General features: G+C 33.9%; 1 protein-coding gene across 1 annotated transcript in view; it reads left to right on the top strand.

Annotated features, from left to right (window-relative positions):
- The first annotated feature begins 1,242 nt into the window (after positions 1 to 1,242).
- The window catches only part of LOC119837962 (sodium-coupled monocarboxylate transporter 1), a 29,990-nt gene continuing 12,042 nt past the window's right edge, over positions 1,243 to 19,190 (top strand). The window contains exons 1-2 of the mRNA XM_038363761.1: positions 1,243 to 1,367; positions 16,237 to 16,449. Coding sequence (XP_038219689.1) covers positions 16,242 to 16,449 — 208 coding nt within the window. The 5' untranslated portion in view covers positions 1,243 to 1,367; positions 16,237 to 16,241. The remainder of the gene's footprint in view (positions 1,368 to 16,236; positions 16,450 to 19,190) is intronic.

The raw sequence follows: 19,190 nt of genomic DNA on the forward strand, positions 1-19,190 counted from the left end.
GTTCTGAGTGAAATTTTCTTTTTTTTTTTCTTGTTAATTATTCGTGACTAATTAATTTTCACGCATGTTACGGGTTACTGGCCCTATAACGCGGTTCCTAAACAAAAAAAAAAATTATTCACCGTTTCGAAAGAAATAAAGAATTTTTTTTTTATTATTTCTTTTCATCACTGTTTCAAAATTTACTGGAAACATCGTTCTACCCATTTCACTTGGGGATATATATGAAAAAGTTTACGCACTTAAAATAAAGAAAAATAAATCATAAAATACGATCACGAGGCGGGATTCGAAGCCGCGTCTTTTTGCCAAACCGTAGCAACGCCTAGCCTCTCGGCCACCCGTGATAACTCGGGTTCCAATCCCGCCTCTCTTTCTCTTTTTTCTTTCAAAATTTCTCATGTATAAAGCGTTTCAATGCTATAAAAAAGTAAGATTAAATCACAAACAATTGGACCGACTTTTCGTGTCGGAGTAGACGGTTACAAACACGAGACATGTGAATTTTATTTATTTCTCCTGTGCGTGTCTATGTCACTGAACCTCCTAAATGGTCCTCCTCCTAAGTGGAAATACTTTCAGGAGGATAAGATAATGGTATATATATCTATATTTGAAACACGAACGAAACCGCAGACATTTCATTTTTTTATCTACGAACTCAGAATTCTTGTCTTGTATTTATTTCTTATGTAATAAACTTTTAAGTTATTTTTTTTATATAACAGTAATAATTTATAAACACCTTCCGTGTACCAATACACAAGCTAAAAAATCTGAATAACATAAAGCTGAATAGTTTGTTTGTTAGAACGCCGTTATATTAGGAACCAATTTGAAAAATTCTTTCATCATTGGGTATGTACGGCATTTCTATCCCTACTCATATTACAAATTATGTAACAGTCATTATGTCTGTCTGCCTTTCCTTCACACCTAAACTACTGATCCGATTTGAATGAAATTTGGTAAAGAGATAGTTAGAGACCCAAAAAGGACATAGGATAGTTTTTGTGCTGGAAATCCATCGGAAACAGGAACTAAAGAGGAAAAACCTCGGACTACCCATTTTTTCTTTGACTACGCGAGAGAAGCTGCGGACGAAAAGCTAGTATGGTGATAATATTGTGTATGTGCCACGAGCGACGCCGGGGCGTATCGCTAGTCAGCTGCAGCAAGTCGGGAAATCTCGAAATCCGCCCGCCTAACGCCTAATCTTTGCTTATTTACTCTGTGCACTATATTACATACGTTTGTCGTGTTTTGGCGGCAGTTTTCATTCGGCCGCGAGATCTCACGGAGCGCGGACGTGTGACGTTAAATACAACGTGTGGATTATAGCCAAATCTATTTCAAATACGGAAGATGTAAGTTATTTTGTGTCGTATTTCATGTGATTGTGCTGTGTCATTCGTTTAATATATTCTAGTGACTGTTTACGGGTTGATTCTACAGGTTTATGTGCATATTTTAATATGAAACTAATATATCTTATATGGTATTGTTTTTGGAGTATGATGCGTTAATAATGATTATATTTAACAAAAAGCTAAATCGCCATCAAATTTTTGAATTTAAATGGGACCACTTGGCAAGCATCAATTTTCAAATTATGAAAAATCATAAAATTCGGTTTAGTCAGTTATGAGGTAACAAACACAAAAAAAAACACAAGTGCAATGTGGGTAATTTACCCCTTTTTTAACGTCGGTTAAAAACGAACGATTTTTATGACGTTTTTAGGTACATTTAAGTGGTATTGACTTTTTCTATTCGGTTAAAATAAAGCTACATCTGATGTTAATTATAATTATGATAACATTAGGCACAGATAATATAATACTATTCTAATATAGGATTAAATAAATTATACTTAATTTTCCATAATATTTCTAGTATAATATAAGCAATACCGAAATATTATCATGATCTGATAAATCCTGCAATGTACATAATGGTGTTAAAATGTGAACTATTATTTCTTTTTCATCATCAGCCCATATATATGTTCCCACTGCTGGGACACAGGCCTCCTATGAGGGTTCAGGCCATAATCCACCACGCTGGCCAAGTGCGGGTTGGCAGATGTCACATGTCGTCGAACTTTTGATTCTTGGACATGCCGGTTTCCTCACGATGTTTTCCTTCGCCGTTTTAAGCAGTAGGTGATGTTATTCACATGTGCAGATAAATTGAAAAATCAATTTATTTCCTGCACGCTCCGCCCGGTCTCGAACCCCGACTTATCGATTTTGAAGTCCGAGGTTCTCACCACTGAGCCACCACTGCTTTGCATTGCACTGCATTATTTCTTTTTATTCTTATGTTATTAACTAGCATACCCGACCACGCGCTGCTGTGGCTGAGTAATAATTAAAAATTTTAAGATTATGAAGTATTGGGATAATTAATCGAAATAAAAACTATCCTATATCTTTATTTTTGGACCAAATTACACATAAAATGCCAAATTTCATTAAAATCGGTTGAGTTGGTGAAGAGTTCATTAGGAACATACGTCATGACTCTGGATTTTTTTATATTAAGATTTATTAATTTATACCAGGCTAACGTTGAATAAGAAAGATTACAACAAATTACGTAATGATTTAAGAGTATCTTTTATATATAGATATAAAATATAAAAACACGCTCGCTAGGTTGTTAAAACTGGTTTAAAATTTTAACTGCAACAAAAACTTTAATTATTAATTTGAAGCAAACGCAGGTATGTTGTTTTGTTTCATATTATTTGATAGTCTATGGATTCAGTTTTAAATCTATCCATAGTAATAGCATAAAGCTGAAGAGTTTGTCTGTTTGAATGTTCTTATCTCAGGAACGAGTAGTCCGTAGTAAAAATATTTTAGGGTTAGTCAATCATTCCTTCAAGAAGACGGACGCGCGGCCTATATAAAGTCATGTATTTCGAGGGTAAAGCCGCGGGTCCAACTAGTTATCTATACTTTTACAGAATAAACTTAACTTGCTCCCGCGGTTTTATTCGTGTGGTATCCGGATTAAAACTAGACTTTGTACTAGTAGACTAATCCATATCTACCGCCCTAAACACTTTAAATATACCCTTTCGTATTTATCTTTTGCTGTTCATATTGTTACTTTGTTAAAATCATTCTAAAAACTAATTTTGCAATTAATAGAAATGTGTATTATTCGACTAAAATATTTATAAACAATGTTCATAAATCTAAACTCTCTTCAATATGTTCATGTTTTCTATTTTATGCTTAATTCAACGATATTAAAAAAGTTATGTTATAAATTTTGTACTATGAAACATTATTTATCATGTTTTTGCAGTTATTATTAACTAGTCCGTCCCGGCTTCGCCCGTGGTACATATATAGCCTATAGCCTTCCTCAATAAATGGGCTATCTAACACAGAAAGATTTTTTTAAATCGGATAGTTCCTGAGATTAGTGCGTTCAAGCAAACAAACTCTTCAGCTTTATAATATTAGTATAGATTACATTTTGTCGACCATGAAAACACATTTTCTTTGTCGTAATAATCGAGTCTTAAAACGTAGGTTAGTTGGACAACCCCCTTTCCCGCTCTCTTTAGATATTGTGTTCTGATAAACACTAAATTTCGGTTAAGAATATTTTTGTCTTTGCTTAGATTTTTTTTCCTGTGACCGTCTGATTTCTTCGATATTCTTTCGCTTTAAGAAATGGCATTTGTAAGCACGCTGTGATTGCCGGCTTCTAACCTACACTAATGTTATAAAGATGATTGTTTAGTAACGATTTCACGTAAAGACCAATAGACCGATTTCAAAAACTCACTCACCGTTACAATGCTGCAACTTCACTGAGTGACATGCTACATATGACCACGGGCGAAACCGGGACGAAAACCTGGCCGTATAATAAAACGAACGTGTAATATCACAGATGAAAAATAATTAGATGCTATTTTGTGCTCTTTAATTCAATCTTACGTCAGATTAAATACGGGGAAAGTTCATAAAGGAGTTCTCAAGGAGGCAGGGCGGTCAGAGAAACGTCATCAAACTTATAACCTAAGAAAAATTACAAGCATTTAAAACACTTATAGGACATAAGAGTCTATTGTCACGTGTTTTATATCATTAAAGTATGTATGTGTTTATTAAATTGGCATAATTATTCCGTACAATGGTTGACTGGCATTGCACCTGCGTGAACTCTGGGAAATTGATGTAGCCTTCATCTGCTGGAAGTAATAACAAAATTGTGTTTATTTCGTCTAGATTAAAACTAATATTACTAACTTTTTCCCGCGGTTAAGTACGTTAAATTCGGAGTAGTTTAATAGATGTCATTATACATAAACCTTCTTCTTGAATCACTCTATCTATTAAAAATACCACATCAAAATTTGCGTATTTTTAAAGATATAAGAATACATACATATGGACAAACGCGGAAAGCGACTTTGCTTTGATAAATTTGAATAAGCCAATCGTAATATTTTCTTGTGTTTGATTTTACGCGAGTATTATACAGTTAGAAATTAAAGTCTTTAAAACGGATTTTAAAAGCGATTTATTCATTTTATTATTAACCCGACGTTTCGAACACTTTACAGCGAGCGTGGTCACAGGGAGTCTCCCCGGGACCACGCACGAAATATAATAAATAAATCGCGTTTAAAATCCGTTTTAAAGTCTTAAATCCAATCATGTGACTGTCAAAAACGAATTAACCGATTTCAGTTTGGTTTTTTTATAGATAGTTTTATCCGTTCTGACATATCATAGTTTATTAACACACTATATTAGCTAATATACACATATACACAAGCATGTTTATGTGAAACCATCTCCCTTAGACTAAATTTTAACTCACTATAAGCGGACAGATTTAATTCAAACTTTGGCAAAACAAACATCGATCGATACAGTAATTTCATGAATTTATCTTATTGTCATGATTACAATCGACGGGTTAAATAAATTTCCTTCCGTATACACTATAAAAAATGGAGACAATTTTGTTTTTTTTTTTATTATATGATAGAAGCGAGTTTTTTTAGTTTTTAAACTGTATTAAAGACAATAGTAGGTACATTGTTATGATAATGATACTGATTTAAAATAGCTTGTTCATCAGTTTAAACTGTTTATAATAATTATTTATTTGAATAAATGAAAGATAAGCATAAAATTAATCTATTTAAATAACTACTGGTTTCTAAATACTGTCTGCTAGATATTTTATGTATAGCGATATCAGTTCCACCACCTTCTTGGTACAGTGGTTAATACGTGAACGTAGAACTGAGGTGTCCAGGGTTCGATTCCCGGGTGGGGACGCATAAAATGTATATCATCCGTCTCACTAGGTGACACGGGATTTCAAATTTTTTTATGTCAATAAATTAACTACTTGCATATAAGCTGCCATTAAAATGGCTAATGGTGACTTAGATTTATTATTATCAAACGCTTCAAATTCTTCTGTACACGTGACGATGCTGCGTGTTACGGCTAATGTGATGTATTGGTCATTTTAAAAAAGACTAGGATTTATGATAAATATGTAAAATACATAAATAATACCGCATTGGACTGTATGCACAAAAAATAGTAAATAATAAGCTTTACTTCTTGCAAGACTAAAATTAATTAATTGGATACCGAAAATACGAGTCGTATTTTCGGTATCCAATTAATTAATTTTCAAAGATTTCATCATTTTCAGATTCAAAAAAAAAAAAATTACGCATTACAGGAAAGCATCACTCAAATTTTACACAATAATAATATTTCTGATGGTAGCATAATATGTTTGATAGGTAAGTTAAAATAACATATTTTTGTGGCTAAAAGAATCTTCAAGTTTCAAGGATTCGTTCAATATATAGTAAATTTTAAATCAATTACATACTTTTTATATAAAATATATTTGTCATAACTTAAAAAAGTCTGGATTGGTTATTATTTTTAACCAGTTTTTATGCATAACGTTAACATAAACCACTTAAACCGTAACATAATATAAATTGCGCATATGCTATACTAACCTACAATCAATTACTTCTTTGAAATGAAGCACTAATAAAATAAACATTATATTGCATTATTCACATACAGCACACATTCACGAATAATGCACAAACACACACATATTATTCTACACATTACCACAGATAATCCTACTATAATATTATAAACGCGAAAGTTTGTAAGGATGCGTGTGTGTTTGTTGCTCTTTCACGCAAAAACTACTGAACCGATCGCCATGAAATTTGGTACGTAGATAGCTGGACAACTGGAATAACATATAGGCAACTTTTTATCCCGATTTTCCTACGGAATACGTACTTACGCGGCTGAAACCGCGGGGCGCAGCTAGTATTTCTATACTAGAAAGAAGAAAGAAGAAAGAAAAAAAGAAAGAAAGAAAAACATTTATTTGACACAGACATACACACACACAACAGATCAAACAGAAAAAACAGAAGCATACAATAAAAAACAAATATATAAGAGGAAAAAAATAGATAAAAATAAAAATTTACACTTAACAATTATGTGTGGCTGCGTGTGCCAAAAAGGGATGCCACTCAGGAAACCTGAGGCTTAACGCCTCAGCTCTGATTTTCAGTGGCACCCTTTACTACACTAATTTACTATGCAAGAAAGTATGAGAGCTAGAATTCCGCACACACACATTGACAGTCAACATGGTGGCACTCGGCCGCACGCACACATGCCTACGTATAACGTTCAGAAATGAGAAAACGCGATTTAATAAAAAAATATTGATTGCGCTAAAAGAGTAAATCACTATTGAATTGCAATGTTACCTGTAGAATAATTTAACAAAATTTCAGAATAACTTTCCTAAATTACAATTGTTTAATTATAAAATACGGCGAGTTGTTTTATGTTTTAAATATACTTACGTTCTTTAATATATAACCCTTTATACAATACTATATTTTATAACTTCCTTAGATAATTTAATTGCATAAAGTACCCGGATAATTAGATTTACCATAAGACAAAATTTATTGTTCGGGTAATTATTATACGAACAGCATGAATGTACATGCCCTGATATATATTTAATTTAAATTTTATTCTATACAGCCTTATAAAAAAGATTATCAGTATATTAAAATGTTAGCTGTGTATAATATACACGCTTTTGCCCGTGGCTTCGCATGCGTTAAATTCGGTGTATTCGGATATTCGGATGTCATTATACATACAAACCTACCTCTTGAATTAATATATCTAAAATATTATATAGTATTTAAAAAATATATAATATAATATTTAAAAAACCCATCAAAATTCGTTGCGTAGGTTTAAAGATTTAAGCATACAGAGGGACATAGGGTACCACAGAGAAAGCGACTTTATTTTATACTATGTATATACATATTATATTATAGGTACATTGTTTTATTATACCTATTCCTTGAAAAATGTTAGAACAAATATTTATGACATTTTTATTATTCAGCTTCGCAATTGAATATTTTCGCGATACTGATTGAAATATATTTGATTCCTTGTTATTCAAGTTTAAATTGTATTTAATATTACATGGAAGTATTTTATGTTTATTGAAAACTTTAAAACGTATTAAAAGCATGATTTCTTCCTGTTAGTTCAACCTTTATAATTATAGTACTAGCTGCGCCCCGCGGTTTCACCCGCGTAAGTCCGTATCCGGTAGGAATATCGGGATAAAAAGTTGCCTATATGTTATTCCAGTTGCCCAGCTGTCTACGTACCAAATATCATTGCAATCGCTTCAGTGGTTTTGCGTGAAAAAGCAACAAACACACACACATCCTTACAAACTTTCGCATTTATAATATTAGTAGGATTATGACTTCGAGGGATGGATCATTTATGCTATTTAATCTTTTATCCAAAAGCCGCTGATTAGATCTGTGTTAAATTTTGCATAATGAAAGATTATAGTGCGGCAAGTATTCAATGGAGAATTTTCGATAGTATTTTGGTTTTTTACTAGCTTTCCAATGCAGCTACAGTCGAGCGTTGTTTCATTCATTGGTCACCTTTTAATATTGTTGTGTAATAGTGTTGGACGGATAATTTTAAACCACAGAGTGAAAAACGAGCCATATAATGAACCCTTTGTTAATTGTAATATAAATAATGTAAAAAACGTGTTAAAAATGTATATAATAAACGATATTTAAAATAATGGAGTGGTGGCTCAGTGGTGAGAACATCTTACTTCAAAATCGATAAGTCGGGTTTCGAGACCGGGCGAGCGTGCAGGAAAGAAATTGTTTTTTCAATTTATCTGCACATGTGGATAACATCACCACTGCTTAAAACGGTGAAGGAAAACATCGTGAGGAAGCGGGCATGTCCAAGAATCAAAAGTTCGACGACATGTGACATCTACCAACCCGCACTTGGCCAGCGTGGTGGATTATAGCCTGAACCCTCTTTGGAGGCCTGTGTCCCAGCAGTGGGAAGTTATATGGGCTGATGATGATGATTTAAAAAAATAGACAATTTAAAATAATAACGGACAGTTATAGTAAAATAATATTATGTTATCTGTTGTGATACGATACCTAATATATTATCACAGTTATTGTAACATTATTTTTAATAGGTATAAATATCGCATTGTTGTTTTAATCTGACGGATTTGTAAAACAATATCTCATTAGTATTAGTATACTAGTAACTTATTGTGTAAGTTATCATAGAACTGCCTCAGAATAATAGGTAATTATTAGAAATAATTACGTAAGATATCCGGTTGGCGGTTAAAATATTTTAGGATTACGGTGGGCTACGTCATACATATGTGGTACTAGCTGCGCCCTGCGGTTTCACCCGCGTAAGTCCGCATCCCGTAGGAATATTGGGACAAAAAGTTGCCTATATGTTATTCCAGTTGTCCAGCTGTCTTCGTACCAAATTTCAGTGCAATCGGTACAGTAGTTTTTGCATGAAAAAGCAACAAACACACATAGACATCCTTACAAACTCTCGCATTTATAATATTATTAGGATTAGTTGGAAGTAGGATAGTAGGATAGTGTGTACAGTGGTGATCACTTACCATATATCGAACCACTGCCTGGTTGACCGCTCTGTAGAAAAACAACTTCGATTTGTTATACTAGACCGGGAAATTGAGCTAGTGTTTAGCCGATGGTAAGCGATCACTACCACCCATTTACAGAGGTACTAATTATGTAAACGCGTTACCCGCTTTTAAGGGGTAAGCAATAAGGAAAGGTTTGACTACGTAGTATGGGATCCCCCACTAACCGAACGAAACACATTGTATGCTACTTTTTTCGTCGATCTTCTGTGAGGGTGTGGTACCCCCCCGTTGCGAGCTGGCCGAAGCGTGCTAGGCTTCAATATTCAAAATTCTAACACTCAAAATATACCTAATTAATTTAAGATCAGCTGCATTGTTATTATTTGTTATTTACTAGGTAATGTTATAACAGCTAGTCTCCACGTGATATTGCAAATGAAATTGGCCGTATGCCAGTGCAAGTGAGAACCGAGGCGCCTTGCTGACCTTTGACCCTACGTTTATTTAGTTGCGGCTCATTGCATAGTATTTATTATTTATAATATGTAAAGTTACATTAATAACTCAATTGTTACATTATTATGACTTTTTTGTTTTATTGTGTAATGAACTAAATTTCTTAATTTTTTACTTATCTATTATACTAATATTATAACGCTGGAGAGTTTGTTTGTTTGTTTGAACGCACCAATATTAAAAACTACTGGTGCGATTTGAAAAATTCTTTGAGTGTTAGATAGCCCATTTATTGAGGATGGATATGGGCTATGTATGTACCACGAGCGAGACCGGGGCGGACCGCTAGCCGTTGATAAACATAGAAAGTTGTAATAAAATTTTTATTTCAAATCAAAATCGAGTCAAACGAAGTCGTTTACATAAACATTCAGGTGAAGCTAAATCATGTTAACATGTTAACTATTATTGTATTGCAAACGCCAGTTCATGAGATTAGTGCGTTCCAACACACTCTTCAGCTTTATAATATTAGTATAGATTGGTGAGAATACTATAATTGATTGATCTTATTATCCTGATAAGCATCGCCAGGATTCAATCATTCTCTACGAATTTTTTTTTTATTTGAAAGCTGGTGTGTCCCAACTGGTCCCATGTAACTTTCTAGTTCTGATAATTTGAAGGCAGCTTAATTTTTTGTTCAAAATAATTATTTAATCTGTTTTTACTCTTTTCATTGACAAAACCCATTATTATAACAGTAGTCATTGTAGTTCTTTGTGCATTATAACTTTAAAATGTCATTAAACTGAAAATATTATTGTTACATATTTACAATGCGTTTTAATAAGCATGTCTCCTGTATTACACGTCTGTTATATTTCACAGTTATTTATTTTTCACAGTGATTTCGCATTGCAGTGAAGTTGATAGTCAGCTATACAAGGTCATATTAATCTTACACAGTTTCCTAATTCGCAAGATACTGTTTGATTCGTTCACTGTTGTGTGGTTTTCTACTATTGGAATAAATGCGAAATTAATAGCATGAACTTAAAGTTTCCCATTCCCTATTTTGTGATGGCGGCCATATTGGATTTCGAAATATGTCACAAAGTTATCTACTAGACGAGTCCTTTCATTTGATTCAATTATTGAGTGAGGTCTGAAAGAATAGCAGTTCACCTTTCAAACAAAAACAACAAAATCGTAGTCGGTTCATCCGTTCTAGCTGCGTTGCCACAAAAAACACACAGACACGTTAAACATATAATAACCCGTTGTTTTATTATTTTTATCTTTTGATTATTTGTCCGCTATGGCTTCACCCATAACACATAACGTATACAACAAATGGTGAAAGAATTTTTGAAATCGGTCCAGAAGATCCTGAGAATCGCTCGTCCAAACAAACATACTTTTCAGCTGTACGTTATTTATATAGAATTTATATAAACGGTGTGTTTATAGATAATCTCATGTATGAATATAATAATAAATAATGTATACTGTCGCTGCTATTAAAAATATTCACAGTTGAAACATTTATCATAATTACTCGACGTGGATTATGTAAGGGAGCAGTCATTTATTGGTTCTATGTTATAAGCGGGTGAATATAAGATTTCATTTGATTTAAACAGTGGTGGCTCAGTGGTGAGAACCTCGGACTTCAAAATCGATAAGTCGGGGTTCGAGACCAGGCAAGCGTGCGGGAAATAAATTGATTTTGCAATTTATCTGCGCCTGTAGATAACATCACCACTGCATAAAACGGTGTAGGGAAACATCGTGAGGAAACACCGTGAGGTAATCTGTCTGTAAAACAAATTTCATCAAAATCCGTTCAGTAGTTTCAGCGTGATTGGCGGACAAACATCCAAACAAAAACTTTCACATTAATAATATATTGTGATTAGTGTGTAATTAAATTAACCCGCGTTTAATATGTTTGTATTCTTTTGCTTCTTCTGTATGTTTGTATGTTACAGTCCCCTTTAGTGAACCACTTTAAACGGATAGTCTTAGTTCATACTTTGTACATTTTTCAATAATCAGTAACAATATCATAATTTCAGGAGTGTAGCGTGTTTATTTTTATTTATTAATTTAACAACTACCTATCACACGCGCAAATCTGTATCCCGTAGGAATATCGGGATAAAAAGTTGCCTATATGTTATACCAGTTGCCCAGCTATCTACGTACCAAATTTCATTGCAATCGGTTCAGTAGTTTTTGCCTGAAAGAGCGACAAACACACACACATCCTTACAAACTTTCGCATTTATAATATTAGTAGGATGTTTTGCTGACAGATAAGTAATATAGACTACAAGCGCAGCGACCAAGGACTGTCATACCATAATGATGCTGTGTTCTAACTATTACATAACTTACTGAATGTATGTATGTCATAATATTGCGAACAAACTGGTGAGAAGACAATACCCTTTGTGCTATGATCTACATAGCTACATGGAACATTGTATGTAAAATAGACGGACTGGCGAAGTGGTTGTAATTGGTGTCGATTCAATATCTATACGAAATAGTTGACGAAAATGCACGACGCCAAAGATTATTTTTAACTGACCTCGAAGCACTAGGAGGTTCTTAATTTGATTTTTTTTATTTGAAAATTTGTCTGTCTAAAACGTTAGCGTTTCGAAATATCTTCGGCCCAATAGCTATCGGGTCTAAAAAAATTAACTAATAATATATGTATTTAAAAACCTCATTACGCTAAAATATGTATAATTAAAGCTTACATATAATAGGTTAATGTGATTAACATTTATAGTATTAAAAAGCATTAGTGAAAGACGTAACAAAAAATTATTCTATTGCATTAATAAATATACTTATAACTAGCAGTCCGCCCTGGTTTCACCCGTGGTACATATTATAGCCTTCCTCAATAAATGGGCTATCTAACACTGAAAGAATTTTTCAAACCGAACCAGTAGTTCCTTAGTTCCTGAGTTCTGCGTTCAAACAAACAAACAACCTCTTCAGCCTTATACTATTAGTATCCCACTAGTCCTACTAATATTATAAATGCGAAAGTTTGTAAGGATGTGTGTGTGTGTTTGTTAATCTTTTACGCAAAAACCACTGAACCGATTGCAATGAAATTTGGTACGAATATAGCTGAACAACTGGAATAACATATAAGCAACACATTATCCCGATATTCCTACGAGATACGGACTTATAATTTTCCTCCCAATATCTTTCTCTAGCAGCTGATACCTTACGTTTTTAATATGCTAATATTAGTGTAGCAGAATTCTGTTATATTTAAGATATATATTGTATGCCTATCTAATATTTGATAATGTTTATTGTGTTAAATGACTGTGCGTTTATAAACGATACCTTCATTCATTCACTACGTTGAATGGAGACAGACTTATCAGGTAATCTCTTTATAAATACAATGATCTGATGTCATCACACGATTTTCTGATATACATTTTAGACTAGTTTTGATGTGTAACATCAGTGATAATGGTTATGTTAACAGACTAATCTTTTGGGCTAGCTGCACAGACTGGCGGGTTGCTTGGGGACTAGACTTCTTTTTAATGGGAAAATCTTGCATAGATACCAACGGTCCGTGGAAGGAGTCGTGTAAACCTCAATTTTTATTGCTTTTTCTTCTAGCGGTAATAGAAATAGGCTATATCTGAAAATTTCAGTTGCTTAAGTATCACGGTTCAAGGATACAATCTGAGGACATACAGGCATACAGACAAACAGACAGACACTGGAAGACGTCTGTCCCCTTTACGTTTTGGGTACGAAACCCTTAAAATAAGCGAAGTATCTACACTAATAAGAGGAAACTTTTGTATGTTTTGTAACAATTTCACACAGAAACTGCTGGACCGATTTCAAAAATTCTCACACCATTAGCAAGCTACATTTTCACTAAGTGACATAGGCTATATATATGCACCACGAGCGATGCCGGGGCGAACAGACAGTACAATATACAAACCAATATTTATAAATAATAATGCAAGCTCTGGGCGCTAAGCCAGCCGCCTGTCTATGCGGCAGGGTTTCGACGGTAATATACATATCTATTGCCATTTAAATTTAAATTTCTGTATACCTTACACTACAATATTTTATAGTAAACAATATTAAACAAACGGTTATTTATTGACCTGACCTGACTGACCATTGCGTTCATCGAAATGTAGGTATAAATAATGAATGACAAATTAAAAATAAATCGCAATTTAAACCGTTAAAACCTTTTTTTTCTAAACGTATACCTATATATACGTGAATCATACAAGGAAATTCATTAAAAATATAGCATGGGCATAGTATAATTTAAATAAATAAATAATAATGAATACCTACTTGGCATAAGTGTGTTGTTACAAAAACTCGGAACTCCCCTGATGACTTCTAAAACCTGTAGGAGGAAAATTCCTTTTCCTCATTTGAACATTGTAAGTGCTGCTTGCTAATGATCTTAAATTAAAGATAATTAGTATACACCTGTATATATAAAAATGAATCCCTAATTTCCTCGGTCACGCCATCACGCGAACGGCTGGACCGATTTCAATAATTCTTTCACAATTAGAAAACTACAATTGCACTCAGTGACACAGGCTATATAACCGCGGGTGAAACCGGGGAGAACGGCTAATAAACAATAAATGCTGGCAATGAAATCTAAACTTACGCGTATCTAAAGATTTAACCTATGGAATCCTACCCTACAACGTATGCCAAAAGATGGTGGTTCGCCTGATGGTAAGCGATCACCAACGCCCATGAATATTTGCAGAGGTAGTGCCTTTGCGAATGCGGTGCCCGGTTTTAAGGGGTCAGCAACTGTAAAGGGATGACGGAAAAGAAGGAATGGTTTGGGAAGGCCGATGAAAAGTATTTGTAACAATATAACAGCAATTAATAAAAAATGCAGTGGTGGCTCAGTGGTGAGAACCTCGGACTTCAAAATCGATAAGTCGGGGTTCGCGACCGGGCGAGCGTGCAGGAAATAAATTGATTTTTCAATTTATCTGCGCATGTGGATAACATCACCACTGCTTAACGGTGAAGGAAAACATCGTGAGGAAACCGGCATGTCCAAGAATTAAAAGATCGACGACATGTGACATCTGCCAACCCGCACTTGGCCAGCGTGGCGGATTATGGCCTGAACCCTCATAGGAGGCCTGTGTCCCAGCAGTGGGAACATATATGGGCTGATGATGAATAAAAAATCAGGACCTAAAAGCTATGGTTGGCATAGCCATATATGGATGTATCAACCATCCCATAATAAAATATCAAATGATTTCAATCATATTTAATAATAGTAATAATTCTTTATTGTACACAAAGAAATTGACGAAAAAAATACAGCACAAGAAGTTGAGGTACAGAAGGCGCTATCGCTATTGAGCGATTTCTACCAAACAACCACAAAGCAAAGGAAAAGTGAAGTGAGAGTGTAGGCGTCGTACAAAACGGAATTTTCATAACAGATACATGCGTGATAAATATAAAGAGAGATAAATACATATTACAGAAAAATATTTTTGTACGGCCTATTAAATAATGTTACAATTATAGCTGTTAACCTATCGTTTTATTTTTAAAAGCTAATGGTTACAGATAAATAATTGGGTACAGTTTCACCGTTTGGACATGGAACCCAAGAAAACCAGTAGTTTAAATTCTAGTTAAAAATATGTTATTTTTATATTTTACAATGAAGTAAATCCTAGCATAAATTATGGTTAAATTAAACATTTAGGCCGTGTTCTATTATTTGTAATCTGCATAGTTTTTATTCATTTGATAAGACATGACTTGTGTACAAAAAATAGAGGTTTATTCGAGATTTATTACCTTTCGTCTTCACGATTAAGAGGCCAATGACCATAATTTTGAAAGCCATTTTTTGCGTAGGTAATATCAAAGTTTGAGGTTTGTTTTTCATATTTTTTCAGTTGATCTGAGTATGCTACGTGTTAAAGTAAAGAATCCGAAAGTAGATAGTATCATGCGAAAGAAATGAATGAATTAATTAAGCTAAATTATCATATTTTTATATCAATTGGAAAAAAATACAATTATATTCCTCTAAAACTTCTTTCACCGTTCGATAGTTACGTGATATCCGAGTATTATAAACTACTAGCGGTCCGCCCCGGCTTCGCCCATGGTACATATAAAGCCTTCCTTAATAAATGGGCTATCTAAAACTAAAAGATTTTTCAAAACGAACCTTTAGCTTCAGCTTTATAATATTAGTATAGATATATATACTACGAGCAAAGCCGGCGCGGATCGCTAGTCATATTCTAATAACTATAAATAACTAGCTGCACCCCGCGGTTTCACCCGCGTAAGTCCGTATCCCATAGGAATATCGGGATAAAAATTTGCCTATATGTTATTACAGTTGTTCAGCTGTCTATGTACTAAATGTCATTGCAATCGGTTCAGTGGTTTTTGTGTGAAAGAGCAACAAGCACACACACATCCTTAAAAACTTTCGCATTTATAATATTAGTAGGAATAGGATAAGAAAAGAATTGACGACCGCAATAAAGGAATGGACTGAGAAGGGTGAGGAAAAGGATACGGGCCTCTGGGTTCCACTTACTCTGTTGATATATCTTGCATTTCAATGCCATATTACTTATATTTATTACGTTATTTTCTTTGTTCCAGTAATCATGAACACTGGTTGGCTTGTATGGGAGTGCGTGGTGTTTGGCATATTCGTGTTCGCTTCGTCGTTCGCTCCGCTATGGAAGCGCAAGAAGGACGCGAAGGCGGGGGGCAACGCGAAGCGGGCGTACATCTTTGCGGGGGGAGGGGTGTCCGTGTTATCGATGGTGCTGTCTGTGGCTAGAGGCACATTGGGAGTGAGGTTATTTTTGGGTAAGTGAAATAAGTTATATTTAAGTAACTATATGTTACTTACCTTTAATCTTTTATGAAATAATAGGTATTATAATTGCCTTTGTTAATTGTTGTGTGACGTGATTCAAATGTCTATAATAACTAGCTTATCGCCCGTTACTTCCTACAGGCATATTAAAGGAAAAAGTCGATCGATCTCGCTGCCGTGAATAGAAACTATTCTTTAGTCGAAGCACTATCTCTGTACTAGATTTAAATCAAATCGGTTTATTTGTCTATTCGCAAGGGTAACAGTGCTTTATATTAGATTATGATAATTCACCTACAAGTCATATTTATAGAAATTAATGCCTTTTTAACGGATATTCATTATAATATTTAACCCATTTAACCCATAATTCATGGGGTGACTAAGACGTTACATTATCATTATAAGTGAAGTCCCGTGTCCCCTACTGGGGTATGGGGCAGATGATACACATCTGTTTCACTGATCGATTTTTTTTTATGGACAAGTAAGTAATCAGCCTTCTGTGTCCTGCCAGACCGAGACTTTTTTTTTTTATTGTGCGTCCCCACCGGGAATCGAACCCAAGACCCCTCGGTTCTACGCTCATGCGTTAACCACTGTACCAAGGAGGCGGTCGCATTATCATTATACATCCTAAGATATTATAAAATTTATCATGGCTTTAAAAAATGTATCCAAATTCAGTTTAAATTATATGCGGAAATGTAATTACTTAATCAAATTATCCATCGATTAGTATGTATTTTATGCCATAAAATTAATCTACCTGTAGTATTTTTAAACGTTATTTTCATTAATTAAAATAAATTTATACAACCAAATAACATTCGTTTAATGAACGTTTAATTTACAAGACTAACAAGACATTGTATATCAAAGCATAAGAATGTCTCTCTTATAATTCTCAAAGAAGAATCGACACCTATCTGAGACAAGGTGCAGCTAATAAAATCGATTTGCTATAATGATTAATTCCTGCGATCATATAAGCAATTTCATACAAATTATACACATCTGTAGTAATTTGATTCAGTGAATGGCTAATTATAACAGAGGGTTTTATCGGAGTGGGTTTTACCAAGACGCTGGCGCATGGTAATTTAATAAACTTGGTATAGAAATATGTAATTGGATAATTAATTATAGTTTAAAAACATTACTTGTGTAGTACGTAGTTGAATATATACAAACGATGCACCGCGTCTTTGCCTTTTATATATATCACTTAAGGATAACGAACACATCTAACGATATAAGAATTTTTTAAAATCAATACAGCAGTTTCTGAGATTATTGCGTTCGAACAAACAGACTTTTCAGCATTATATTATTAGGATGGGAAAAATGAATGCATACTTTTGGAGTAATTAATTATATGTGATTATTTAATAACATATAATTATTATATATTATTTAGTGCTTTTTTATTTCTTTTTTTATGGTATAGTGGTAAACGCGTGAGCGTAGAACCAAGGGGTCCTGGGTTCGATTCCCAGTAGGAACTCACAAAAATAAAAACGTCTCAGTCTGGCTGGACACAGAAGACCTACTTGTCCATCGAGAAAATCGATCAGTGAAACAGATATCATCCGCCCCATACCCCACTAGGTGACATGAGGCTTAACTTAATTAAAAAATGTTATCACATTTTATGTTTGATTGTGACTACACCAATTATAAATACGCCTGTAATAAGCTAAGTGTTCGAAACGCTAAGATAAATAGTTGAATAATGAATAAATCGCGTTTGAAATACCGTAAATAGTTTTTAATTATTAAATGAAATACTCATGTTATAATTATTCTTGTGTTATGTATAGGTTTGGTACAGTGGTTAACGCGTGAGCGTAGAACCGAGGGATCCTGGGTTCGATTCCTAGTGGGGACGCACAAAAAAAAAACGTCCCGGTCTGGCAGGACACAGAAGGCTGTCACCTACTTGTCCATAAAGAAAATCGATCAGTGAAACAGATGTATATCATCTGCCCCACTAGGGGACTCGGGGCTTTACTATATATAGGTACAATTTAAATTGATACTTATACACATTATAATAGGTATAATAATGTTTAAAATATCCAGTTTAATTTCAGTAAAAATATATTTTTTTAACCAACGTCCTACCAACGTACCTATACGTACGAAAATTATGTATTCATGAAATAAGTTTTCGTATTACTTACAAATTGAAATTTTATAAAAACCTTGTGAACTTTAATAAAAATATAATACTTGCCAGACGAGTTTGTATAGCAACTGTTACTGCCTTCGGCTTCGCTCGTGCAATCAAGAGTAGTTCATCATCAATCATAATTTATCTGGATGTTTAATCATCTTTCAGATGATTCTTCGGTAAAAATTAGCCAATATCACACTCTAGACTTCAAGCTATCTCCAGACACAAATATCCTACTAATATATGTATGTGTGTGTTTGTTACTCTCGCAAAAACTACTGAACTGATTGCAATGAAATTTGGTACGTAGATAGCTGAACAACTGGAACAACACATGGGCAACTTTTTATCCGGATTTTCTTACGGGATACGGACTTGCGCGGGTGAAACCGCGGAGCGACATGAGAATAGACTAACATAAAAACAGACACACTTTCTCAATTATATTATAATTATTATAGGTAAGAATTATTTATAAGAATCACACAAAAGTACAGATGTATTGAATGTATTTAATACAATTGTAATAAAATAGATATAAATAATAGCATA

The sequence above is a fragment of the Zerene cesonia genome, chromosome 29 (genome assembly GCF_012273895.1).
Source record: "Zerene cesonia ecotype Mississippi chromosome 29, Zerene_cesonia_1.1, whole genome shotgun sequence".
Lineage (NCBI taxonomy): Eukaryota > Metazoa > Arthropoda > Insecta > Lepidoptera > Pieridae > Zerene > Zerene cesonia.